At 39.0% G+C, this 27,921-nt stretch overlaps 2 protein-coding genes across 2 annotated transcripts; one reads left to right on the top strand and one right to left on the bottom strand.

Moving 5' to 3' along the window:
• The first annotated feature begins 817 nt into the window (after positions 1-817).
• Positions 818-18,657, top strand: gnai3 (guanine nucleotide binding protein (G protein), alpha inhibiting activity polypeptide 3). The gene is made up of 9 exons (XM_042408210.1): positions 818-1,583; positions 10,262-10,304; positions 10,826-10,967; positions 11,092-11,249; positions 13,426-13,554; positions 14,673-14,802; positions 14,922-15,075; positions 16,443-16,650; positions 17,564-18,657. The coding sequence occupies exons 1-8, from the start codon at positions 1,466-1,468 to the stop codon at positions 16,631-16,633; spliced, it is 1,065 nt and encodes a 354-aa protein (XP_042264144.1). The 5' UTR covers positions 818-1,465; the 3' UTR covers positions 16,634-16,650; positions 17,564-18,657.
• gnat2 (guanine nucleotide binding protein (G protein), alpha transducing activity polypeptide 2) lies at positions 17,923-27,812 on the bottom strand. Its single transcript, XM_042408211.1, has 9 exons — positions 27,208-27,812; positions 23,577-23,619; positions 22,854-22,995; positions 22,572-22,729; positions 22,282-22,410; positions 22,064-22,193; positions 21,819-21,972; positions 21,249-21,460; positions 17,923-20,848 (listed from the first exon to the last, which is right to left on the bottom strand). Exons 1-8 carry the CDS (start codon positions 27,311-27,313, stop codon positions 21,270-21,272), a joined length of 1,053 nt encoding a protein of 350 aa, XP_042264145.1. The 5' UTR covers positions 27,314-27,812; the 3' UTR covers positions 17,923-20,848; positions 21,249-21,269.
• Positions 27,813-27,921: the final 109 nt, after the last annotated feature.

Below are 27,921 nucleotides of genomic sequence, written 5' to 3'. Positions count from 1 at the left end.
TTAAATATGACTTATGTATAATATGATTTATATTTATATTATCTTTGGTTGCATCATCAATCAGAAAGCTGTATCAATTGTACAAATAAGACACTAAACTACTTCAACATGATTGGCAGGTGTAGGAGGTCACCAAACCTGTTGAAGCTGCATCGAAACAATTCACTTTGTGAAAATACAATAATGTTAAAATGCAAAGTCAATAAAGTTGATCTAGAATTACCTGCTGCTAAACTTTCCAAACAAAAACTAACATTATTTGTTCAATTATGTTCACCGACATTCATTTTAACCTGCAGAGTTTATATTCTAACATAAATACTGATGAGGTTAATCCATACCGTGGGCCAGCAAAGAAAATAATCCAGCAATCTCTTGTTGTTTTTGATGTTTGTTTGTTTGTTTTTAAATGCAATTGATTTTATTCATATGGCTCCATACTATGATCGACTGAAAGTTATGATTCACCCACCTTGAAGCTGCCACTAATCCGATATAATTTATAGTTTGTAATTACAGGCGACCATGCAGGAACAAAAAAGGGGGTTAAAACTGCAAAAATATATAATAATATATATATAATATATAATTTAATTTGACCTCTTGACTGTAGAAAAGTGTCGTTTATGGCTTTGTATGTTGTCATTCACAGCCCTGTAGATTTAATGCATTTTATTCACACCTGCAGTTGTGTTGTGAGTCCACTGGAGACGCTCTCACACCACTCAAACTCCTGCTACTGTAAATGAATGTTTACTGCAGAGCAAACATGCACAAGTATCTTCATCTCGTTTTAAACTACATAATAACTCAGTTCACAGAGGCTTTGGGAGGATATATTGATTTGTGCACAAATTTGAGCAATATTTGAGCTACACAGACAGAAATAACATATCTGGTAGTTTAGAGTCGACTACATTTCCCATCAGGCCTGTGCGGCGCATCAATTTTCCTTTTCCAGTACCGTTTTCTTGGTTTACAGCTGGATCAGCTGGATGAACGCGCGACTGCGCAGCAGCCAGTCTCATGGGGAAAATCCGGTGATTATTACTGAGCATTTTCTCTCAAAACGCTGGACTAAGCGCCTGGTTTTTCAAATAACTTTATACAGAAACTGTTTGTTTTCTTCTTTTTACGCTTTTGTTCTTCTAACTGCGGATAAGTTAGATAACATACATTTTTATAAACATCTACTTGGGGAGATTTTTCCGTATAAATCCCAGAAGTGAATCACCTGGGCAGGCAGGAGTGTTGGACTGGAGCTGTGTGAGTTCAGCATCAGACTGTGGGGTTTAGTGGGACAGACGAGCCTCCGGTGCCAACGCCTTTCCCCCTCTCTCCGCTTCTCCCCCGGCTGGGAAACTTCAGCTCACACCGACCCAAGAGCTGTTTGACGGCGTTTCCCTTCAACTCATGAGCTGCTGAAACCTCGATCCGACACTAAAAAAGTTGTTCGAAGGCAAAAATGGGCTGCACGATCAGCGCCGAGGACAAAGCTGCGGTGGAGAGGAGTAAAATGATTGACAAAAACCTGCGAGAAGACAGAGATAAGTCCTCCAGAGAAGTGAAACTGCTTTTACTCGGTAGGAATTATGTTATTGGCTCTTTTTTTGTTTGTTTACATGCATGAAATCAGTTTCATTCATCATCACCAGGATTTGTGTGCTTTAAACTTTCTCATACACATAGTCTTAAAACACTCCTCCTCCTCCTCATTCTGTTGGTTTCATGCAGCTGTGGCTCATCATTTCTCCACTGACAGAACTTGCAGAAGTAAACCAGATGTTGGTGGTGAGAAAGCAACTGCAACTTATGCAGAAGGCAACTTAGGAGTTGTTGAAAGGTAGAAAGTACCTCAGTTCAGAGGAGACTGTTTGTTGACAAGTGTCACTTATCAACAAGCACGTTGTAACTCCTGCAGGCCTGTTTCACCTCAGTGTTTAAACTTTACAGCAGCAGGGAAATGCTGCCCCTGTTCTGGGTCAACACTAAGAAAATAGACATAAATGCTTTTACAGTATCCGTGTTGGAGTTGGCAGTATCAATAGGATATTAACTGATGGGATATTTAATTGTTACACATACATGTGTGATTTTTATGCCTCCATGCTGGCGACAGCCATTATGCTTTCAGGTTGTCCGTCCCATTCTCGTGAACGTGGTATCAAAGGAACGCCTGCAAGGACTTTTATTACATCTGGCACAAACGTCCATTTGGACTCAAGGATGAACTGATTAGATTTTTGTGGTCAAAGGTCAAAGGGCAAGGTCACTGTGACATCATAATGTCCTTATTTTCTGGCCATTATTCAACACCATAACTCAGGCACAGAAGGAGATATTATGACCATATTTCACATTTGGTCAGATAATGAATTGGTGACACTAATCTTGGTTCCCACCTTGAAACTGTGGTGATTGTAAAGATCTTGTTGGTTGAAGATGTATGTGCAGCATCCACATCTTGAATTTGTTGTTTCTTTGCAGCAACATCCACATCTGAAGCATCTTATACTGTCACGGCTACAACTTTATGTTCTATCAGATTCAGTTTTATTGGCCAAACATGTGAACACATACAAGGAAAATACACTTAATACCTTTTATTAAATTCCTGAATTTATGAGTCTGTACAGACATGAAAGTAAACTACAACTTGACTGGTTGGCGGAGACGTACAACTGCAAGGTGGTATTTCTAGTTCTTATTGTACCTCAACATATTGTTCATCACAATACAGCCTGACTGATGTTTCATTATTGATTGATCTGATGATTATTTTCTGTTTTAGTCAATGAATCATTAAAATGTCAGAAAATAGCATGAAAGCCCAACTTGATGTCCTCAAATAACTTGTTTTCACTGACCAACAAGAGTTGAAAAAACAATTTGTCATCACATCAGTCAAAGAAAAGCAGCATTTTTGAAAAATGACTGACAATACATTCAAAATTTTTGCGAATTAAGTTTTTGAGAGTTTTCAGGTTTTCAGGTACACTTATCTTGCTCTGCCACATCTTTAGTTATTTACTTTAACATTTAGAATTTGTGTGTTTTTATTTGAAGCATTTAGCTGTTAAACTAAATTTAAGGCAGTTCAGTTTTGCTGGAACAAATTTTAAATCAGATAAATGACATTAATGACTTCTTGGATCAGTGTCATGCATTAAGTGTGCAGATTTCAGCACTTTCTCATGCTACCACTGACCAATGACTGATGTAAATGCATTGCCAACCTGTATACTGACACACACACAGACACACACAGTGGTACTGACACTCCGGGTGTGGACTGCACAGACGTGCCAGGGGGATTAAATGCTCCGAGTTCAGCAGCACTCAACATTTTTACACTCTCTGCACATTAGCAGGATCCTCGAGCAGAAATGTCCTGAACCAGCTTTCTAAAAGAAGTTAAACTCTAAATCCAATTTGTTTACACAATATGTTCAGTTAAATGAAACATTTCTGGAACAAAATCCCATGACACCACAGAGCCTCATTAAAATGTTCACTCTGCTGGTCTGGCCCAGCTCCAGTTTGTGATGTTAGAGAACATCCTCAGAAGAACTACTGTGTGAGAAAAAGCTGAGTGAGCTTTGTGAGGTGACATCACAAGTGTCAGAGCACCAACAACGACCAACAATTATCAAAACTTTAGAAAATTTGGTGACTTTTGCATGCTGATGCACCTGAAAAAGAAATTATAAGACCCCACTGTGTTAAGGACACAAACTACACTAACGAAGAGTAAACCACAAAGACGCTTCTTCTAATCTCGAGAGGCCATAACCTAAAGTCTGTGATTTTCTGACGATCAACGAAAAAGTCAACAATACTGTACGTGAGACTCCTTCCTGCTGTAGGGAGGGCAGTGTCAGTCAGTCCACCACTTTGGTCCAGACTGAAATATGTCAACAACTATTGATAAATAGTGCAATAGAAGCTTACTGTGTGGTCGCCTCAGGATGAATTGTTATAACTTTGGTGACCATCATCTGGTAAATATTTTAATTTGTCCAAAACTTCAGTTTAGGGCTGCAACTAATGATTAGTACTTTCATTATAGATTAATGTGTGAATTATTTTTTTAATTAATCGATCAGTCGTTTGGTTTACAAAATGTCAGAAAATGGTGAAAAATATTGATCACTATTCCCCAAAGCCCAACTTTATATACACAAATGTCTTCTTTAGTCCCAACCAACAGTCCACAACCCAAAGATATTTATTTTACTATCATATAACATTAAATAAACCAGAAAATATTCACATTTGAGAATCAGAGAATTGGAAATGCCCCAAAATGACTCAGAACGATTAATCGATTATCAAATAGTTGGCACTTAATCATTAGTAATTAACTAACTTCATTGCAGCTCTACTTGGGTTTATGACTAAATACCTGCAAAATTAATGATATTCCCATCAGCCTCAGCTGTAGTCTGTGTTTGGTGCTGATTGGCTGGTGAACATGGTAAACATTGTACCTGCTTAGCATCAGCATGTTAGCATGTTGATGTTAGTATTTAGCTCAAAGCACCCTGTGTTTAAATACAGCCTTTACGTGTTGTCACCCCGTGAATTCATGGACACATATCAGCTTTTATAGTTGTAAAACTGACATTTAATCCTGGTGGTCTGCTAGCCGCTAGCATTTTGTCAAGACTGGAACCAGAATTTCCATTATTGGTGGAAGTTGCATTACGTTACAAGAACACGTCTACTTCCTTGCAATCCTCCCTTTTTACCAGAAGAAGAGTGACAGACTAAAAATACTGTTTGACTAGTTCATCCCGTAATCTTAAAAAAAAGCAAGTTAAAGTTACAAAAAGAATCATAAAAAATTCCCCAAACAGCTTGCGTAACTTCAGCTATTTGCTGCAGCCAAAATGATAGAGTGTGAACTGTAGAAGCTGATTGTACTCATACAGTTTTGTCATGTAAGTTCACTGCCCTTGACCTTGTGATGGAGGCATTGCTTTTTCATACAAAATGATATAATGAAGATAAACAGACATCTGGTGCTGCTGAAATGTTGTATGTAGTTTTAAGAGATTGGTGAATCAATCACAGTTGAAAATAAACTGTGCATCGACTGACTTTAAGTATGTGGAGTCCTCACTCAGGTGTTTTCATTTTGTTCTGTAACATAATCTCACACAATCTGATTAGACAGAAACATTACTAAGAACTTCATGAAATGAATCATTCATTCTCAGGAATTACCATGAAGTGAAATACATAATGCACTGATAGCATCCCAGCAAACACTGAGATGTTGAATGACCGTCATTTGAATGTCCAATCATAACGTCCTGTTATGGTTTAAAAATAGCTCCAAAATGAAAGTTGTGCCTGAAAGATGTTGGACCTGGTCATCAGTTGGACGTCCTTCCTGTTTGTGTCCCAACAACGTCAAAATATGTCTGTTATACATCGTAACAATGTGTCACATACAAGATAATCCTGATAATAAATGATATATAGACAAACACACATCATACACATCAAGTATCTTATTTAATACAAGATAGATGCATCATTTCTACACAAACACACTGAGTCACACAGACACACTGCTCTCAACCAATTAATGAATAAAAAAAACAACATTGGACCAAATATTGATAAGAAGGAGAAATTGACACTTACGCATTCATATCCGTATTCCAAATATGTGCACAAGTCCGCTAAATAATAATTTGACCCGAATGTCATGATTTGCGTGTCATGTCCATGTTGCTGTTTTTGCCAAGGACATGACATCACCGTCCGAACAATGTTTGCTGGGATATGATGCGCAGGGGGTGGCGTCTCAACAAGTTGCATCATCATAATTGATCGTGAAAAATCTCCACGACAGGCTTATTTCCTCACAGTGGAATGTTTTTTATCACCTCTGAACTCTTGTTATTTAATCAATCAGTCATGATATGTCAAATGGAGAAATGATTTAGCTGATTGTAAGCACTGAGGAGCATTATTATTGTCATACATCTTTTATTTGATATGGAGGGATGAGTGTAAAGTGTTACAGGCCCCTGAAATACATTTTGTTATCTTGAAGACTACCATGTTGTAAATCTTACACAAGTTTAAAATTCCCTAGAGAGATTTAAAATTAATCTTCCACAGAAATCCCACTTAAAGCTGATTTATATCTCAACAGGAATCACTATAACAGGAACTTCAGTATATTAAGACTCACAGTTGTGGATCAAGACTAACATGATTTCCACGCTTTGCAAATCTCCAGATATGGGATGGATTTATTTCTTCTTTAACAGCTTTCCTGCTTATTTTCCTTATCGTTTGTGATCTGGATCACATTCCTGATGGAGGCATTATTCCTACAATAGATGTGCTGCTTTCCTATTAGCAGGTTTTCCTTTCTGTTTGCAGTGATTTCTCTTGATTTAGAAGATATGACAGAACAAAACCATGCCAGTAAGCTTACTTCAGACTATTTCAGAGCTGCTAGTAACCACAAGTATGTAGTGATTTTTATCAGTCTGTTTCCACTGATCTGTTCATTGATTGTTGTGTGGAAGACAAGATATTTTAAGTAGCTGAGCCCTGATTGTGCCGACAGAAGTAAAACTTTAAATAGATTTCACATGAAGTCACATAGAAGTGGTTGCGAGGACACAGATGAATCCCACCACTGACTAACTGATCTCTGAGGATTAACTTCAGGCTGATTCGTGTGATGGTGCAAAACTACAATGCAGGCTAAAATCTCATTGTATGGAAACACTCATTTTCTAGTTCTGACCGCAGAGTCGAAGGGGAAGCAGTTTTTCCAGGCAGTGCCCTCCACTCCCTGTCTGTGCCGGGACAAGAGAGTTATAGGGGAAAAACAAAGAGGAGTTCGGGTGCTGTTCTTTATAGCGAACCACAAAGCTGGAGAGCCAGCGCACCCTTCCAATGAAAATGGTCTCCTTTTTGACCACAAATAGTGATTTATAAAATATCTGCATTTGAAATTCTTATTAAATGAGGCTTGGTTTGGAGTCTGAGTCCCACATGGGTTTGGACGACTCTGTGAATGCCTGTGTAAAGTTGGTTTGTGAGCTGGCGGGAGGCCACGGTTGATAATCAGCCAAAAAATGCCGTGAATGAGACAATTGGTGACTGACAGAACTGAGGAGAGGGATCAACACAATTTGTCCTCTCCTCCCTGTCTGTGTGAGCGGGCGTAAATCTCTTTTGCTGGTGACAGCTTAACCAAAGAATTCATGGATTTAATTCTTGTTGGCCGGCCGTCCGAACATATTACTCAACTGTAAGCCTCCTTGACAAAATTCATCTGTTCTGAAAGGATTCCTAACTGGCATCGGGAATGTGCTTCGCCACATTTTGGGGGAACAACTATATTAAGACAAAGTTTGCCCTTATTTTAAAATATTCCTCCATCAAGACTTTAATTCTGGGCTGTTTTAAGAAAAAAAGCTGCCATCCATATTTCAAATTCCAGTGCCGTAAAACTTCTTCATCCTGCGGTCGTTCATAATTACTGTGATTATATTAAGCAAAAGGAGGTTCGACTGCCAGTGTAAACTCACCCCAGATGTTTATGGAAATAATTTCTCACCGGTTGTCTGAGTTTGACATCAAATGTTTGATGTGCACACACGCTTTGACGCTTGTTTAATTAAACTCCAGCTATGAAAAATTGCTGACTCCAGGGCGAAGGAATGGTCGACACAAGGGGCAAAGCGAGCCCGCCACCACTGAGAGCTGGGTCCAAATCCATGCACTGATACATCTGGCTTGAGTGTGTATTCAATCGTTGATCTGTTAAAGGGGCATTTTGTGGCTTTCTGTTATTTTTATACAGTTACAATGTATGATGTTGGATATCTGTGTTGAACACGTTCAAAGGTCCAAAACCTGTGGTCAATGTATGTAAAAGCCGCCGCTTCAGTCTACTCTAAACGCTTCTTCTGCAACCTAAACTATAAAACCTTTACTTCGTCGTCATCAGATTGTTCGCTTGTTCCCGCAAATGGCCGTGCGCCCCGTAGCCTTTGTTGCTAAGGTCATTCCATGGTTTATTCAGGTTGTCAACGGGCATATTTTGGATTGGATTCGGGCTTGAACATGTACAAACGTATTTGAGAAGTTGACATTTCAAGTAAAGAACGACAAAAAGAAGTGAGAGCTAACCAATCAGAACAGAGTGGGTTCATCAGGAGGAGGTCTTAAAGAGACAGGAGCTAAAACGGCTCGTTTCAGATAGAGGCTGAACTGAGGGGCTGCATAAAGCCCCTCAGTTTAAGAGTTTTTGAACTGTATATCATGCAAACATATTCCAGTGGAGCCCAAGAATATAAATATAGACCTGGAAATGTGCATATGTCCCCTTTAAGAGAGCTAGATTCAGCACAGCGAGTCAACCTTGCTGCAAATTTATCCAAGGGACCAACAATGATACTGCAGCCTGAAAAGCATTTTCTCCACAGGCCGTTATTATAAAAGATATAGATCTGCTCATCTGTTGACAGGATACCTTAAACAGCAAACAAGGTCAATTAATTAGTGAACAGAACTCCCCGTGCACAGCCAGTACTTTCAATCAGATGCTGGTTGTTTGCATATATATATGCAACATATTATATTTTTGAAAATCAAAATTAACCACCGCACACTGATATGATTTTATTGTGACTTTATTAGGAGCGAACAACGCATTTTGCCTGTAGCTTCTTCAGGGTTGCTCAAAAAAAAAAAAAAAAGCAAACCCAAAGAAGCTACAGGTGAAACGCGTTGTTTGCTACTAATAATATCACAGTTAAGTCATATCAGTGTTCGGTGGTTAATTAGGATTTTCAAGGTCAATTAATTAATTAATAATATCTGTCTGTTTGAACCAGCAGACGGTTAGCTTAGCTCAGCATAAAGACTGGAAGTGGGGGGAAACAACTTGCCTGGCTCTGTCCAAAAGTAAAAAAATCCGCCCACCAGCACCTCTAAAGCTCTCTGACTGACACGTTTTATCTTGTTTATTTAATCTGTAGATATTATCTTTGGGCTTTGGACTCATCTGACTGGGGAGACAAAATAAACGATCTAAAGATGTCACCTTTGGCTTTAGGAAATTTACAGGCATTTTTCAATGTTTTCTACAAAACAATTAATTGATTAAGAAAATAATCTGCAGATCAATCAATAATGATAGTAATGACATTAGTTGCAGCCCTACAGTACATGTACTGTTCAATTCCAATAAACACAATTGTTCACACCAGTGTCGCTGCTGTAGTGACTCGTCATGATATCAAAGAGAAGAACCTTTCTGATCGATGAAGAATCACAGAGGGGCATGAAGGTTGTTTTAATTGTTCTTTTGTCATACAGATCTACAAAAAACCACAAATACAGATATTTTAAAGACACGGTAAATCTGAAAAAGGCCGTCGATGTTACATCTAAGAGTTGTCTTTCGGTGCTGGTTGGGTTTGGGTCGGCGAGCCAGTTGGTGTGTTTGTTATTTTGGGGGGGCTTCAGATTGCTGACAGACTCTTTGGATCATTTGTGGTGTTTTTATGCCCTCTGTGCTCTCTAACGCCCAGAACAGCATGATATCTGGGATTGTCTCTGGAAAAACACTGGCTCAGCCAGAAGCATGACAACTGTTTCCTGTTTGGCTGATTAGTGTAGAAATACTGTAAAGGTTCCTCATGTGAAGTCATTTTCCCACTTATTATTGCAATACCCTTCATAACATTTGTTCCAGTCATCAGTTCATCTTTTGTGCAGAAGCACACTGTTGAGAAAGATTTCAAAGCTCTCACTTCCTAAAGAGACCATTTCCCACGATGCTCTCTGTGCTTCGGGCTGCGGTAGTTTATACACTGTTGTATGTGTTGGGCAAGCAGCTAGAATATGATCCCTCCACATGACACTGATGTCCATGTGTCTTCCTATGGGCAATGAGAAATTAGTTTTATTTCTCATACTTCTGATAATACGCTTGTATGCAGGGGAGTGCTTCATTGCTTCATGACCGTACAAACTCCCTCAGGCTCCACTTAAATGTCTGCCATTGAAATTCATCACAAGGCTCCTTTTTTTGGGCTTTTTGACGCAAACATACTGCACACTGTATGATGTGTGATTAATAGATCAAATTAAGTTCAACCCTTATGAAAAGCTGGATTGATCTGCCGTCGAGAGGATTCTGAAACTGTGAGATATTATGTGGCTGCTGTCATTCCTGATGTGGTTGCATATAACTACTGTCCATCTTTTTCAGGTGCTGGCGAATCTGGGAAAAGCACGATAGTAAAGCAGATGAAGTAAGTTACAGCTTATAACTCATTTCTGATAACAGTGCACATGGCATGATATCAAACCGATACATCCTGTAAGAAACATTCACCCTATTTTTGTCTTAATTTGACGAAACACAGTTCCACTCGCTCACTCCCACTTTCAGCCGCAGCCCTGTTGTCAGAGGTTAATAGTGCAGTGAGAGCTGTAATCACAAACAGGGTTCATCTTTGTGGAAATGCTGTAGAAGCAGAGTAGGAGCCTCATTTTGCTCCACTCAGGCAGAGGAGGAAGCTCCCTTTTACACAACATGTTAAACAAAGGCCTCAGAGGCCAGTCGTAGCCTGGCAGGACCTGAATAGACTCCCCCATTTCCCACATTAGGCAAGCTGCATGCTCACTGAAGCTCAAATTCCAGCACTAATGACAGTGTTGCATGAAAAATCTTCAAATTTGTAATATGTCCCACATTTGTGAGAGCAATTGTTCACACCGTCATATTTATCTGAACTCTAAAAGCCTGTTTGGACTTTGTTTTCTGTGTCAGAATCATTCATGAAGATGGCTACTCAGAAGAGGAGTGCAAACAGTACAAGGTGGTGGTGTACAGCAACACCATCCAGTCCATCATGGCCATCATCAGGGCGATGGGACGGTTAAAGATAGATTTTGGAGATGCTGCGCGGGCGGTAAGCTAACCACAATTAAACATGACTTCCACAGAGCCACATTCTGGTAGTTAGGTACGCTTTAAGAAATGAATCACCACAGGAAGTTCTTCAAAATGACAGAAATGATTGTGTTTGTTTCCAGGACGATGCCCGCCAGCTGTTTGCCCTGGCGAGCTCGGCGGAGGAAGGGACGCTGTCGGCAGAGCTGACCAGCGTGATTCAGAGGTTGTGGAGCGATACCGGAGTTCAGGCGTGCTTCGATCGATCGCGAGAGTATCAGCTCAACGACTCTGCTGCATAGTGAGGACTTCTTGTTGACTGTTTCTGTTGACTTCTCTACATACAGACACCCGTAAACTTAACAAAGTGCCGACTACAAGCTTATTACACGAGTCAATCTACAGACTACTGTGAATTTATCTGTCTTAAAATAATGCTCATATGTCCATATGTACATTGAAAGAGTTATTGGTTGCTGCCTCCTGTCCATAATGGTCCCTTCCTAGTGCTGCGCCAATGCAAGTGATGAAGATCCACAGTCCTCATTCTGTTAAAAAATTCACTTTAAAGTTGAAATTTAACGACCTTTAAGAAGATTTAAGCATTCCCTAATTTCTTTCCAATGTATGTATTATGGTTCTATTAACACTTTTTTAAAAATCTTTATTTAATCAGGCAGTCTGAGAACAAGAAACATTCATAAGACAAGAACACAGTCAGCAGACAGTAACAACACAACTACACAAACAAGGAACAAGGAATTAATAAAAACAGTTACAGAATCATAAAAAACGTCAGATAATAAAGCTTTAAGAGGAGTGTAAGACTCAAGTTTGAGGGCAGTTTGCAGTTCATTCTTGAAGCCAGTTCTGCCAACATTGGTGCGTACATGAAGGATGTCTGAGGTTAATTAATTACTGGATCGTTTACTGTAGTTACTAGATTTAAATGAGAGAAGAGATGTGAGGTAGTTTGGAAGCTTTATAGTAGAGCTTTATAGATGAATAACATGAGATGGTTTCTCCTTCTTGACTGTAAGGAAGGCTGCTGTAACATTTTTAATTAAAAACTCATCAAAGCAACCCCTCCTTAGGTCCGTCCATCAAGAGTCTCTCGTCTTTCCTCGCTTCTCTCTCTCCACACTTCGTCAACTGTCTAATAAAGGCATAAAATCACCAAAAAATACTAAACAAATACTCATAAAAATTCCTCCTTTGTGTTGCCATCCCTTCGTTGCAGCTACACAGTACTGTCCAGGGAAACACAAGGAGGGAATTTTGTAATAATAAAAACGTAACTAAGATGACTCAGACTGCTGAAACCTCAAATTAGCTCCAGCTGAACTTCAGATTCTACACAGAACGAGGACTGAGGGTTTTGTCACATTAGGATCTTTTTACAGCCAGTATGGACTGGAAGACTGATCAGAGCGACCAGTAATTCTTTTAATGCACGGTTTATGATAAAATAGGATTAAACCTCTTCTTTAAGCAGGGATTCAAGATAAAAAAACGTCTTAGTTTATTTTGTCTTCAAAAATAAGAGATTTCAAACTCAACTTGCTTATCTCATTTTCTGAAAATTCCTGGCAGAAGTGAAACTGCTTTAACGACCTGTAGTGAAATTTGAAATTTCGTCATCGGGCTTCGAGCTCGTACTCCGTAAGACATTGTTTTGTAATCATGTTTTCCTCATCACAGGGAGGATGACAACTGTTAGAGAGAGTTTCTGTAATATTTCCACAGGAGGACAGAAGGAGGGGCAAGATGTGTCTTGTTCTTCAAGGTCTTGTGTCAGCTTGTAAAGCTGATTGCATTCCTGAAAAGGGAGAAAGTCGAAGGAGAAACTGACAGCTGGAAAATGTTTCTATCCACTTACAGCTGCTTAGATATCACTTCATTTGACAAAATGGTTTCAGTTTGTTATGATAGTCAACCACTGGATAAAACTGTCTGATGGAGTTAAGTGAAAAAATGCAAACAAAGCCATTTGAGCTAAATATAGTCCAGGCTTGTATTACCCATCAGACACGGATAAAGCCCCTGATTTTCTGTTTCTGTAGCGTTTATATCACATTCACCCTGAAAGAAAGTAGCTCAGTGTGAAGGACATGTTCTTTGTTTTGAAAACAGCCGAGCTGTCGTGGCTCCTGGTGCTCTTTGTCCACACTACTAGACGGGAGGAACCAGTGGAGTTAGTCTGTTTTTACTCAACCCACAAGGAGCCAGTGTTTATCATCCACCAAAATATGAGCCCATATTTAGTATCATTCTGTTGAGTCCTTGGATGTCTGTGTGTAGAACAAGCCCTCCACTTCACAAGACAAAAGTGTCCAAAAAAACATGTCGCTTTGCTGTGTTGTGACTTTTTCATGTATTAAAAGCCTGATAATCCCCTGGAATTTATTAAAATCACACTGTCATATTTACATTGGATCTGGGATCGTTTTCACAAACCCGTGTTTCCTGTCTCTCAGCTACCTGAATGACTTGGACCGGATCTGCCAGCCGAACTACGTCCCGACTCAGCAGGACGTGCTGCGTACACGTGTGAAGACCACTGGCATCGTGGAAACTCACTTCACCTTCAAAAATCTCTACTTCAAGTTAGTATAGTTGTATTGTACTTCCTCATAAAGGCGCCCTGGCCTCAGGTGTGCTGTTTGTGCCATAAAAATAACTTATTAAGCTTTACTGGCAGTCGCAGCCAGCACTGGTTTATTGTATCGGTCAACAGTGAGATGTCCTCATTATAAACTTAACTCAGTGTTTCCCAAACTGGGGGTCTGGGTCCTTCAAAGAGGTTGCAAGGTGCGGTAGGAAACAAGAAACAACAAATTAAGCTGCACAAAATATTTATTTTTTTGACTTTTTCTACTCTTTTCCTGTTTGTTTTTTGTCTTGTGAAATACCAGGTTTACTTCTCCAGGCCTTTGAGATGTTTTCAGACTAAACTGTTTGGGAAATATAATATAAAGGAACAGTCCGTCCCTCGTCTGCAATAGCTCAACATAGAAAAAAGGGTCGTGCATGTCCTTGTTGTTCGTCTCATTTTGTTTGTCATAATGTTTATCATTTATGTTATCATATTGATTTTTGCAGTGGGGTCACAGCAGATTTCACTTCTGTGCAGCTTTGTTAGTTGTCTCATGTTGCTTTGAAAAATTGCACATCAAAGTGCTGATTTTCAAACCTCTTTCGCAACCGCCAAATGCTGCCGACTGGCATTCAGCCTAATATGACCCACCACTGTAGCAGTTAATGTAATTACATTGCTTCAGTCCTTTTACATTATTCTGTCTAGCTCCTGTACTTATAAATATTGGTGAAACATTAACTGTAATAGCCTCCCTGGCCTGCCTTTGTAACCCCATAAAAAAAACACACGTTCAGGGATCTGGAAATGTGTAATCACTGAATTGGTGTTGAAGCACACAGCGTTCTGTCATTTCATCTGTGTGTCGGTTAAACAGCTCAGTATAGATTCATTTTGCCTCAAAGGGCCTCAGGTGGAGTTAGAGGCAGCAGACACAAACATGAGATTACAGAGTGAGGTCACCAGCCTGCTGTGTGTGTGTGTGTGTGTGTGTTTGTGTGTTTGTGTGTTTGTGCTCTTGCCCTGGATTTTTAAGAGGAAGCTCATCCTCATAAAACTCTAAAATTAAAATGACATTAAAATGAGACTGTGTATTTATTCATGCTGCTGCTATGTCTCTGTCTCCAGGATGTTTGATGTCGGGGGTCAGCGCTCGGAGAGGAAGAAGTGGATTCATTGTTTTGAGGGAGTCACATCTATCATTTTTTGCGTAGCGCTTAGCGACTACGACCTCGTTTTGGCCGAGGATGAGGAGATGGTGAGTATAGCTTTGTTCCTCTTAGTGCATCTAAATATATCAGAGACAGAAGATTTTCCCTTTTCTGTTGAAAAATGGGATTGAAGTTACGGGTAAGTTGTCATCTGCTCTTTCCTCAGAACCGGATGCACGAGAGCATGAAGCTTTTCGACTCCATCTGCAACAACAAGTGGTTCACGCTCACCTCCATCATCCTCTTCCTCAACAAGAAGGACCTGTTTGAGGAGAAGATCAGCAAGAGTCCGCTCACTATCTGCTACCCCGAGTACTCCGGTGAGACAAACTTATCGAACAGACCAAAATGTCGTAAACTAACAAATATTCTAGCAAGCAGTGAGACAGTATGTGGGAGTTTCCTCATTTTTATTCAAGTTTTGCTTTCCTCCGACGCACCTGTCACATACTGTGTGCAGACTTTTTTAAAAATTTTGAGGAAGTTTGTGTATCAGCAGTTTATTGAAGTTTATAATTATTTCTCTTTCTGTTGTTGTTGATTTATTTCAATTAACTAAGAGTTTCAGGATCGTTACGGCTCATATTGTTTGCAGATAGGACAGGACTATAGGATTTAGTTTCTGCAGCACAGCGAGCATGTTTATAATCATATACATTCTCTGCACAGTAAACCAGATGCAGCCTAACTTGCCAGCATTTTGTCTAAAGTCTAAACAATTTACTGTAGCGCATTTTTTCCCAGTCAGTTTTATTAACCCAAGCTGTTCTAATGTCCATGATGGATTATGACAGTTGCATCTATTTATAGATCAGAAAGGATTATGTCACCGTTCATCATTTTCAACTTGTTAGAGAAAAAAAAAAGGAAAATATATTTCGTATTGGAAGGAAACAACAACACTAACAAATTACCTCAAAACAATAAAAACTCCTAAATTAAGAAAATTCTTGACAATATACAGACTCAGTGAACACAGACTAGACATAGAAAAGGGTCGACATAGACAGAGCCGGAGGAGAGACTCCCAGTGTGACAGACGACAGGTAGAGACAGAGCTACACTTTCTCACCTCGTGTCCAAAGTTAAACAGCTTTAAGGGAGAAATATTTCCCAAATATAAACAAAATATATAATGATTTTGAATCCAAAACAGACATTCAGAAACTCCCCTATTTACTGAGAGAAATCCCCAAATGTGAAATGATTGCAGTAAAATTCATCTGCTCAAGAGAACAACCAGTAGAAACTCAGATGAAAATAGAAAATGATGGCTGTTGTTGTTTGTTTGTTTACTCGTACACCTGCCAAGTATATTGATTTACTTAATGATTGAATTCTGTTATCATTTATTTACATCAAAACAAGATCCATTGATAACTTAATTGTGATAATAATCACAATTAGTATTATTGTTGTTATTATTTGTCCTTTTAATGATTATTTCTTGCTAATATAAACACACACACACACACACACACACACACACACACACACACGTTTACTTACTGGCAGAGAACAGAGAAAAAGTTTGTTTGTAACAGCAGGAAATCAGCTAAACGTGGTCACAGATTAATCTCATCTTTTGTTTAACCCACAATGTTAAAAATAAAAAGAGCTTTTTTTTCCAGAGATCATGTAAATCATAACCAGCATCTTTCTATAACTAAGCTTTTATGTCCTGTAGGCGGTGACTCGTACGAAGAGACGGCAGCTTATATCCAGTGCCAGTTTGAAGACTTAAATAAACGAAAGGACACCAAGGAGATCTACACCCACTTCACTTGTGCCACAGACACCAAGAATGTGCAGTTTGTGTTCGACGCGGTCACTGATGTCATCATCAAGATCAACCTGAGGGAGATCGGGCTCTACTGAATCTCCAGGCCCTGCAGGTCAGCACATCCACTTTCACCTGAGAGATGCTTGAAATGTTGAAATAAATTTGTTGTGTTGCCATCTTCTTACATTTCTTACATATTGTCATGATTTGTTGTCGATCTGACCTTTTATAACCAAACCACTGCTACAAATGTTACTCCTGCTGGAGGAACTAACTCCTCCACAGCAGAGTCGACAGTAGCATTATTTTAACTTTCAGCCATGTTTGTTGCTTCTGTATGTAATCATGACGTAAATATCATTACAGCATTTTGAGACACACTGTAGCATGTCCATGTACGTTTTATTTTAACAGCGTATGATGAATTGTATAAATTACATTTTTAGGGGCTTTTTATTCTTTATTTATTTACTATGCCTCCTATTAGTTAATTATTTCCTGTCGCCATAGGGTTTTTTGAACTGACTTCAGAAGAGCATTTTGAACCCCAGCACAAAAGTAAAAAGAAGAGAATAAAACAAAACCCAAACCCACCTTTTAATAACCATAATAGCACACATTTACCCTCCAACCCCCCCCAACCAATGTCCCCTACAGACTTTTCCCATGTGAACACAAACATTTAAAAGTTCTTGCAAACACAGACCTACGAATACACATTCAAAAAAGAAAACGGACAAACAAAAATAAACTGTGGCTCAGATATTTGTATTTATGGACCAGGCGTCATTACTGTTTATTCCTCAAAAATAGACCTTAAAAGACGAGGCTGGGAAGCGGTTTAGTGCAAAAACATGAAAAACATGGAGAGCAGCGGCGGACTCATGTCACACCAATATTAGAAGATCTCTTTTGAACTAAGAGGCTTCAAATAAGTAATCAGAGGGTTCCTATGATACTAAAAATGATTTCAAGCTCCACATAACGTTAGTCATCATAAGTATTAATGATCATTTTCCTTGCAGGTGTCAGGAGGAGAACCGGGACTTCGGGGCTGGCACATCTTGTCTGCAGAGGGCGAATTGGAAAGTAGGTGTTACTAAGGACTGAGCAGGTGGCCATGCTGCGTGCAGGACCAATAAATTCCACAATTTGGGGGACTTGCTACCATGATCACTTTTGTCTTAATAGATTTCACGATGCAGAGCATACTGGGAGGATATAATTAGTGAGGGAATCTTGAGATTTACATCGCTGAGGGGCCGGCAGGTGAAGGCCCCTCCAGTATCTCTCAAATCCAGCTGACACATTTATAAAATTTGTCTGCCATATGCACAAGGACCAAAGGAGACTGGCTGTTCATCAAATCCATTTCTGCATTTCACAGTTTAACAGCTGACATGTAAATCCAGTTCACTTTTGTTTTGTGTTGCATCTTCTCATAGCTGTAAGCCTGTATCACATTGCATTTACTGAATATTTGCATTTGTTATATTTTATTTGAATTTTTTTGAGTTGCGATTATATAGTATTTCCACTTTTGAATGTGTGAATGCCGTAACTTATGTATAGAAAAACGTTTTGTGTGAGCAGTTTTGATGTATATAACGTAACCTGTTGGGTCTGGGGATTATTTAGCAACACAGCTGTCTACATAGTTATTTTAATTTTAACTACACCACCTTGTATTGATTGAACAATATTTTTATACTTAAGAGACATCACTGCAAATCAATTTGTGAAGGGATTTCCTGATTTTTCTGTTTTTCTTTCCATAGGAGTTTAAATATGACTAATATTATTCACTTTCGATATAGAAGCCTCCCTTTTTTTCAAGGTATTTTTTTTTATTCCTATGGATACCAGTAAATAAATAAAAACACACAAACATGCAAAGTGGGATAGTAGTTTGATATAGCCAGAGGTTGTATTTGTGTCCTTTGGCCGTAGCTGAGGAAGTCTGTTGTGGATACTGTATATACCGTAGTGGAGCTCAGTTTGGGTTAGATCAGTCACTTCCTGCACGGAGAAGGCCTGGTAGCTGACATTTACATACCACTTTAAATCTCTGCATTTGTATTGGTTCATTTTAACGTCATTAAATGATGGCACAAAGCTGTCTCCCCTTTGTTCTGTTTTTAAATGCCAAACCAAAATCTTACCACAGGCAGCACCGAACAGTTGAAATCCACTATGACGATTTATAAAAACATCTCACTCAAACAGTACAAGGAGGTAATTTAAATGGGGGAAACTAATTTTTTTTAGACTTAAGGGACACATCTGTATGTTTTAGCTGAGGGCCCAGCATGCCCCAGCTCACCAGTATGACCTTATTGACTTATATGTTGCCTCTGTAGTAAAACTCCATGCAAGTTTATTAAATACGTGAGTCGTCACAAAATTAATTCAAACTATAATCAATCTACAAGTCAACATGAGAGCATGTGGGGACAGTTTATCAAATGCAACAAAACCTTTGAGCCTAAAATCCTCATTTCATGCATGTTTATTGAAATCTTTCATCTTTTAAAAAGGGTAAGTAATTTCCTGAAACAGCTGGGTTCTGATGTTTTTTAGCGAACGTCTTTCAAACAGGAATATGTCGTCTATTTGGGGACTGTGTGTATTTTTAGCTGCAGATTGGTTGCACGTATTGAAGGCAGCAGGACGTTGTATGTGGAAAAATAAACGCCACCGTCTGTGTTCATCGTAATGAAGGAGCGCTGGCTCACTGATGTGTTTCTAATAGGTTTTGGAAAACAACAATGGAGCTGAATGGCACAGAGGAATAGGCTATGTAAAGTAAAGCATTGGCTACACATGAAATACTTGTTAGTAGGATCAATTAATTGTTAGTTTTGGTCTCATCATGGGACTTGTTGACAGTAAGAAAAAGGCCGCTGACAGTTTTCTCCAGCTGATTTAACAGAATGTGTGTACTTTCTGTATAAAAGGCTCAAAAGTACAGGTCTTATAAGGATAAAACTTCATGTTTTCACAGTCAAAATTTTGACAGATGGAAAGGCTAATGAACCGCTCTGAGAAGAAGCCTGATGTTATGAACAGAATGACAATGATAATGGATTTCTACTTTGTCCTGGCGTTTACTCGCTGGTGATAGAAATCACCAAAACTGAGAACATGCAACTTTAAAAATGTAAACAGAGGAAGCTCTACTTCTCGCTCAAATCTCATAATATAAATCCTCTCTAGTGATATAAATCTGCTCCACACACTGATTCCACTTTTAGTTCTGTCCTTGCTCGCCGCCTCATGAATCACTCACAATCTTTAAATCTCAACTCGCAGATTAATTACCGCTTTAATTTGTTTTGCTCTCTCAATAGGTTTATTGTTAATGAACTTCCATACGCTTCCATTTCCCCTCTGATAAGAACAGGGAACTTATATAACAGCAACATTGTCTCCAACAAACAGCCCACGGCAATCCCCCAGCGTTGACAGCCCCGTTTCCCCTAATTCGATATACATAATTCAGTGAATGACTGAGTGTGATTCTGCAGCAAAGACACAGAGACACAAGTGAAGTTAATGCATCTTTATTTCATGCCTCTACATTTCATAAGAAAGGACAAACTCAGTAGATTTTCATTCCCTTTTCATAATAAAGCATCATCCCTCTAATGTTTCCCTCACTCTTGTATTTCATATAGATTTATGAATTATTTATCTTTCAAAATATATTGAATTATCTACTCTTATGTACAAAGTTTCTCTACCATGTTTGACCTTCAGAAATTTATTCATCACATTAAAATGTTAAGTGAGTTGAATACATTAACACTATTTAGATTAGATACATGTACAATTTGGTTTGCAATCTGGATACACTGCAAGCACTGGGAATATCTGAGATATTTACTCAGGAACTTTTTACAGTTTTTATAATCAAGACACAGAGACTACTGTACTCAAAAAGAACAACAAGGTTGCAATGTTGCTATTCAAAATATCAATATTTTCTCCCGGATTTATTGTTTTGCACCAGAAGCTTCTGGTGTGGGACGAATGCTGTACTCAAGAAATCTGAAGAATCTTAAAACTTGTAGAAACCTGTATGTCCACAACAATGATCTGGTGACTTTGATGGTTGTGTCAGCCCAGCTGGACGTGCGCTGTGTTGCAGGGATGTACTGTTGAAGATGGTGGTGTGCTAGGAGCAGTCAAGGACCAGGACTTGGCATGGAAGCGATGGCATGAGCGCAACAAACTGAGGATCCTCTGCTCCATCAGTACACTTCTCAGTTAATGCCAATATGTGAGGGGTTAAGGTAGGAAAGGGAGTTCTGCAAAGTAGAGGAAAATAAGAAATCAACATTAACATTTTTGCTAGATTAAGGGCTACATCATCTGCAGGTTGCAAGGTTCAAACTATTTCTAACTTGTCCTGCGGCTTGAAAAGGAACTGATTGAGACATTTAATCACAAGTCACTACAGGGAACGTTTTTTGCTTCTCATTATCTTCCTCATTCTTAGCAGCAACAAAGCAACTAAATTCTCTGTGTGGCTTGAGTTTGTGTTAGCTCGTCTTATGGCCAGAAGTTGTTGCTTGGCAACACAGGACAGCCAGATATGATTCGCTGTGTGAGGTTTAAATTGAATTGCCAAGAGGTCTGCCTCATCTGGACCCCATTACTCTGTATCAACAAAGTCCCTGGGAGAGATGTGATGTGGTCACCACGTACCTCTTTTCACTCTGGAGCTGCTTAGAAAAGACCGCAATCTTTAAGGTTTTCTTTGATGATGATGTCTGTCACAGCGTTGAACACAATCTCGACGTTCTTTGTGTCTGTGGCACAGGTCAAGTGGGAGTAGATTTCTTTCACACCCTTCTTCATGTTCAGTTCCAAGAACTGCAACTTGATGTAGTTGCTGGCGTCATCGTACGTGTTGGGGCCTAAAAGGAAATGAAATGTAGGGAGATGGGAGCAGATTTATGAGAAGGTTCATGAAACCCGGATCATCATCGATCCCTCTGTGCATGATGGGAATCACTGTGTCGATAAACTGACATTCTAATATAATTACTTGCAACACATAATTTAATTTAGGGGAATAACACTGAGGCTCAAACTGTCTTTTTATTTTGTCACAAGTAAATATGTTGTAGTTATGTTCATTCTAGTGCTGATTGGTTGGCTTTCAAATGAATCCTAACTATGACTTGTTGGCAGCTGACTGATCTACTGTCACCGCATGCCTGACAGATGTGGTGTCATGCTCTGACTGTGTATTTAGTCTAAGCAGGGTCTTACCGTCATAGTCTGGGAAGCAGATACTCAGATGAACTTTCTTGATCTTCTCCTCAAAGAGATCCTTCTTGTTGAGGAAAAGTACGATGGAGGTCAGTGCAAAGAATCTGTGGTTACAGATACTGTTGAATAGATGGAGGGACTCGTGCATGCGGTTCTGAAAAGGTCAGAGAGGAACCGGGTCAGTTAGTAGCTGACATGTCTGTCTTCAAATCCTTTACAGTCAGGTAACGGGGGTCCCAACTCACCACTTCATCGTCCTCTACGAGCACCATGTCGTATGCGCTGAGAGCTCCGCAGAAGATGATGCAGGTCACACCCTCGAAACAATGGATCCACTTCTTTCTCTCTGACCTCTGGCCGCCCACATCGAACATCCTGTTCACAACACAAAGTCAGAGCAAAGTCAGTCGGCGTTTTTCTTCAGTGTGAAGAAAGAAGTGAAGACAGACTTTTGTTCACTAACCTGAAGTGCAACTCTTTGCAGGAGAACTGTTCTTCAATGATACCAGTTGTTTTGACTCGAGATCGCAGCACATCCTGCTCGGTGGGGAGGTAGTCTGGCTTGCAGATTCTGTCCATTTCATTGAGGTAGCTGATGATGTCAGAACAAACAGTACAGCAATCAGGCTTCAGATATGAAATCATCTTTATCCACAAACACTAATAGACTCTTCCCTGCACCTGCTGTAAACTAGCTGCCTGTTTAGTTTTACACCACAACATTATCACTCCCAGTAGGAGACGCAGACTCACTAGCCAGCGGAGTCGTTGAGTTGGTACTCAGCAGCTCTGTCAAAGCCGGCCTGCACACCAGAGTCTTTCCACAGCTTCTTGATGACATCAGCCAGCTCATTAGGCATTGTGCCTTCCTCAATGGAGTCTGACAAGTTCTGCAGCTTCTGTGCATCCTCCTGTGGTTTCATGCACACAGAACAAAGATCCATCAGCAATGTCACAGTATCTTAACTGTTAATAGTAGGATGAAAATGACAAATTAGGCATGTGACTAATGAACATGTTGGTGTAATATGAGACCTGTCCACTAGGCGAGCCAAAATCAACGCCCAGCATCTCCATGCCTCTGATGATAGCCAGAGCAGACTGCAGGATGTTGCCATAGATGATTGCTCTAAACTCCATTTGTTCCTCTTTTGTGTAACCTCCTTGATGCAGAATCCTGTACACAAGTAAAAGAGTAGTGAGGAAAGTGTTTTAGTTAAAAGACTAAAATTTAAAAAAAAGCTTTGTCAAACTTAGTTACATTAAGCCTCTCCTTGGCTGAGCCAGTGGGTAATTTATATAGCATATAGAAAATAGTTACTGTAGGTAATTTCTGGAACTATTTGACTCCCATACAAATAAAATAGAAATACTATAATTCAGTTCACACTATATATAAATATAAATAACCTGGATATATACATAATCATCAAGTCACAGTGCCACCTTGTGGTGAGAGTCTTATCTCACTCAGCTCAGTGTAACTAACTGCACAAAACAAGTGCTGACAAATCAGAGTAAGCGGATGTTTGCCCTGTTGACCTTTGTGAAAGGCTTCACTGCAAGTGAAACAGACAAAGACGGGGGAGGTTTAGGCTGCTGCATGTATGCTGACCAATGAGATTAAAGAATCCTTCTGTTGCACTGTGATTGCTCGCCACTGACACGGTGTGAATGACACACACACACAAAAAAAAGATTTTACCACTAATTTTAGATTAATTAGTCCATAAGTTAAACTCCTGTGGGTTTACTTACTTCATTTGTTTTACGATGGTGCTCTTTCCTGACTCACCAGCACCTGGAAGAGAAGACAAAGTTCAGCACTAGCACCAAAACCTGCGTTTCTCTCCAACATGCCATCAAGTAGACACAAACTTTAAACCATAAACAGCCAAAGAATGTGCTTTGATGATGCAGTCAAAGGAGCAGTCTGGCCAAAACAGAAAAGATCATGCTGCCTGTTCTGTGGATAGTTTCACAGTGATTTTCTGCTGTTTGAAGACATCTGCCCTCACCACAAGGGAGCAAAGCTCAATTTGGTTTGTGGAATGAGTTACATTTAAAAAGAAAAGAAAAAAAAACCTCTGACATTGCTGCCTGATGTAATCCACAAACCTCACTGTGAACACTCTCATATGTATGTGCATGTGTCCACATAAATGTACGTATGTAGAGTTTTACAGAATTGAGTGTTCATTTGTTGCACCTGCCCACATTTAAATTGGTTTAACATATAATAATGACGCATGTAAACAAGGAACTGCACAATTTACAGTCATAAAACATAAACAGACAGAAAGATACTGTATACTAGACAGCACACACACAGAATATATACAGTATGTTACAGTAGATGTGACAGTGAAGCCTGTAACAGACAACAGCTGATAGAGTTAAGAAAGACAGGGTTGTCTGTGGCAGAGGAGAGGAAAACTGCTGAGATTGTAACATTTATTTCTGTTAATGAGCCACATTTGCAGCTGGTCTGTGAAAAGATGACGTGCTCTGAAGTGATCTGGCTCTCATTTCTATATGAAGCCTTGTAATGCTTTAATAGAGAACTCTAAATTGGCTAAAGGCTCTGCTAATAGGAACATAATCTACTCACAACACTCATGGCTTTTTTTTTTTTATCTTGTTGACCTTCTGTAAGATAATAATGTCAGATTATCAGCAGGTTTTTTTGTACATTGAGCACCTCACAAACCACAAAGCTGTCAGACAAAACTTTGACAATCTGGCAACCTGTGTAAGAGGAGAAACATGTTGTATTGCAGGCGGACGAGTCTCTTGCTCACTGTAAGCTAACTCAGGCCAGAAGGAATTTATCACGTCACAGAGCAACCAAAGCTGCCTGTCCTGTACTCTCTGAAGCCACATTAAGCTGCGTTCACAGACTTACTGCTTGAGCGTTTTAAGACTTCAAGCCTTGACTTCTGTGCCCTCATCAAGCTCTCTCAGGCAGAAAAACCAGCAGCGCTTACTGAATCAGTAACAGGTTTATTTAGCTAATTTGCAGTGAGGTGATAAAGGTACAGTGACAGTATGAAGTTTGGTTTTCATCAGCTGTGTTTTAGTGAAGAGTGTCTTTATTATTTTTATTTATGCTCATTAGCTGAATGTGCCTGTAGGCTTTACAGCGACATTAAATCTCTATATTGATGTTTATCCTGCGGACGATACTTGGTTGATGTTTTTGCAGGATCTACAACAGATGATTAAGGTGTTTGTGACGAGCCCCAGTAACGAACCCCATGAAAATACAGAGTTTAACTAATTGAAATGATGCAAATTTTGCAGACAAATATTTTTTTCACTTGTAATTATATGATGTATTTAAACTATGGAACCATCTCAGTTAATGCAGACTGAGAATATTCATTTTGTTGTTTCAGAGATTTGGGACCTACAGGAGGAAGACTTGCAGAGAGTTTTTTAGTGCTTTATAGCTGACTACATTTATATTCAAAGAGTACAAAGGTTTATTAAGAGACATAAAACATTTAGACACCTTTTAGACACCTGCACACAAGGATCACTGACATCAGCTGTAAATATTAGATGAAAACCTACAGAGGTTTGTTCCTCTACAGCTTTACTGAGTCAGTTCGTCTAATCTAACGGAGGTAAATGTTAAGTCTCAAAGTGTTTTACACAGATCAGAATAATGCAGTGTTGTGAGGGGGAAAACATCCATAAGGTAATCTACAGGGTTTTTTGTGTTGTTTTTAAAGTAAATGGTAACATTATGTATATATTAAATACTTGATTTCCAACATGTATCTCCAGTGCAAAGAGGGCACAGTACCATACGTACAGTAAAAATAAAGTAGTTAATTTTTTTCATCTGATTTTCATTTGACAATAATATTCTTTTTTCATTTTTGTATCTATAATTTCACAAAATATAATCTGTTACATAAAATCAGTATCAATCGAGTAGCTTTATTTCTTAATCCTCTCTTCGTCTAACATTGTCTCCCAGATTTTTAAGCAAAATATTCACTGGTATTATGATAAATGTCGCTGTTAGCAATCACATTACTGTTAGTGACAACGTTAGTGATAATAAAACTCATTTTATACTTTTATGTGCAAGTCGAGGGATCAACAGAGACCTCACCAAGTAGATCTGCACTAAACCAGTTAGCTAATCGGATTGACATATCGCTGCTGTGCTGTGATTTGTTTAGACCAAAGATCTTTTAAGCACCAATGTCCTTCCATAAGAATTGAAAAGTCATCCTTATTTTTAAGGTGCAGCCAAGATAATATAAACACATTTTACTACCACTTTTTTGAATTAATGTATGTGTCAATTTTTTTTTTTAAGTTTGCAATGCTTTCATGTTTGAAGCCTTTTAGAGATTGATAGAAGTTCTGCAAATTCTTGAAAATAGCTCTGATAATGCTAAAAATCCAACTTTTAGCTGAGCAAGGTCATGTCTGTGCTGTATTTTATATTGTGCAAGTAGTAAACAATTTGTTAATAAGCAGTTAAATTTCAATTTTTTAATTTAAATTAAAATTTTTATTTATATAGCACCAAATCATAACAAAAGTTATCTCAGGGCACTTTTCAAATAGAGCAGGTCAAGACCGTACTCTTTAATTTACAGGTTAAATCTATTACTAATGTTTTGTTTTTAATATATTTTCAAATTAAGAAAGTTATTGTTTTACTGTTTGATTTTTAAAAATTTATTTTCACATTTTATAGAAAGGAATTCTTTACTCTGTTAACTGCTCGCCTTGCAGCTTTATCTCTGCTGCCTTTACTTTACTCTCTAAGCTCTGAGCTCAAACAGTCCTCCCATCTTTCCAATAAATTAATGTAGGGTTTTATCTAGAAACAAGTCACCTGCACAGCCTGTAAATCCTCTCAGCACGCCATATCTTACATCTAACTAAGCAGTGAACAGATGTGCCAGAGCAGTTTAGCACCACCTCAGATTTAAGGAATATGCAACAAATTAAAATGAGACGTCCTTCATTATCTGATGATTACACGGTTATGAATTTCTCAGTTGCACAGTCTGTGACATAAATTAATTTCCATCCTAACATTTAGAATCAGTTGTTTATGTTCCAGGAAAGCTGACTAAAGCAAAAGTAAGTCATGTTTGTTTGTTTTTTTTTATCTGTGCATGTTATCCTTCAGTTACACCTGTCGTCTGTTGGTTGACTATAAGATGTTTGTTCTACTCTGCAGTCTTGAACCTCCACACAAGTTTTGTTCAGTCAGAGATGGAAAGCTAAAAGTTAGATCTATACATTTCAGAATCTTTTGAAGCTACATACTGCCATCTGAGCACTTTTGCATCACCTGCAGCCTGAGACAAAAAGGAAAACTTTGTGCAACAAGACTATTTATGAGTCCACTTACCAAGCAGTAATAGCTTGACTGTTTTAGAGTCCTTATCAGCATCTTCTTGGAGTTGTTTTTCCAACTCCTTGGACTTTTTGTCCTCTGCGCTTGCTCCCGCACCCATGCTTTCTTCCTCCAGCAACTCAAGATCCTCAAGGATGGAAATTTTGACGGTTCTCTGTGAGCAGCTGCAGAGAATCTGGGTGCAGCACTAATCGTGCTGAAAGGTGATTTCCAAGCGGAAGGGGATTGGGAGGGAGGTGCTTGACCCTTCCTGGCTTTGTTGGCCTCTTTTCGATTAGATGATCAGATGGGACTCTCTCAAGGATCAAGTCAATTCAGCAGCTCTGCCCAGCAGAGATCCACCCTTTAATTCCCTCTGCTTAAACCCTGATTTAGGAGGTGCCTCTTCCTGATTGGCCAGTCAATCCAATTAGCCTAATAAGGGCAATAGTGAATGATGTAAAGAAAAGGAAAAAAAGGAACACACTCACATACTTCATCTCAGTGATACTGATATGAACAGTTCTTCAATATGGGGTTTATTGATTTGATTGCACATATACACAAAATATACATTCACAGGAACACTTGTGCAGTCTAACACAATCCAATACAACAGTTCTGCCATAAATTGTATATTTTAGCTTTAGCTTTTATATTTTCAGTTTTTGTTGACATTGTCAGAAAAGGTGATAATTCCACTTTATGTTTATTATTATTAAGGTCCCA

This window comes from Thunnus maccoyii, chromosome 4 (genome assembly GCF_910596095.1).
Source record: "Thunnus maccoyii chromosome 4, fThuMac1.1, whole genome shotgun sequence".
NCBI lineage: Eukaryota > Metazoa > Chordata > Actinopteri > Scombriformes > Scombridae > Thunnus > Thunnus maccoyii.
Note: the sequence above shows the minus strand (reverse complement) of the source record. Positions and strands in the feature narration are given on the sequence as shown.

Coding starts and splice junctions, on each gene's coding strand:
- gnai3 (XM_042408210.1), top strand. CDS start 1,466: ATGGGCTGCACGATCAGCGCCGAGGACAAAGCTGCGGTGGAGAGGAGT. Junction 10,968..11,091: donor TTGGAGATGCTGCGCGGGCG/GTAAGCTAACCA, acceptor GTTTGTTTCCAG/GACGATGCCCGCCAGCTGTT. Junction 13,555..14,672: donor TTCAAAAATCTCTACTTCAA/GTTAGTATAGTT, acceptor CTCTGTCTCCAG/GATGTTTGATGTCGGGGGTC.
- gnat2 (XM_042408211.1), bottom strand. CDS start 27,313: ATGGGTGCGGGAGCAAGCGCAGAGGACAAAAAGTCCAAGGAGTTGGAA. Junction 22,730..22,853: donor TTGGCTCGCCTAGTGGACAG/GTCTCATATTAC, acceptor ATGAAACCACAG/GAGGATGCACAGAAGCTGCA. Junction 21,973..22,063: donor TCGTAGAGGACGATGAAGTG/GTGAGTTGGGAC, acceptor TGACCTTTTCAG/AACCGCATGCACGAGTCCCT.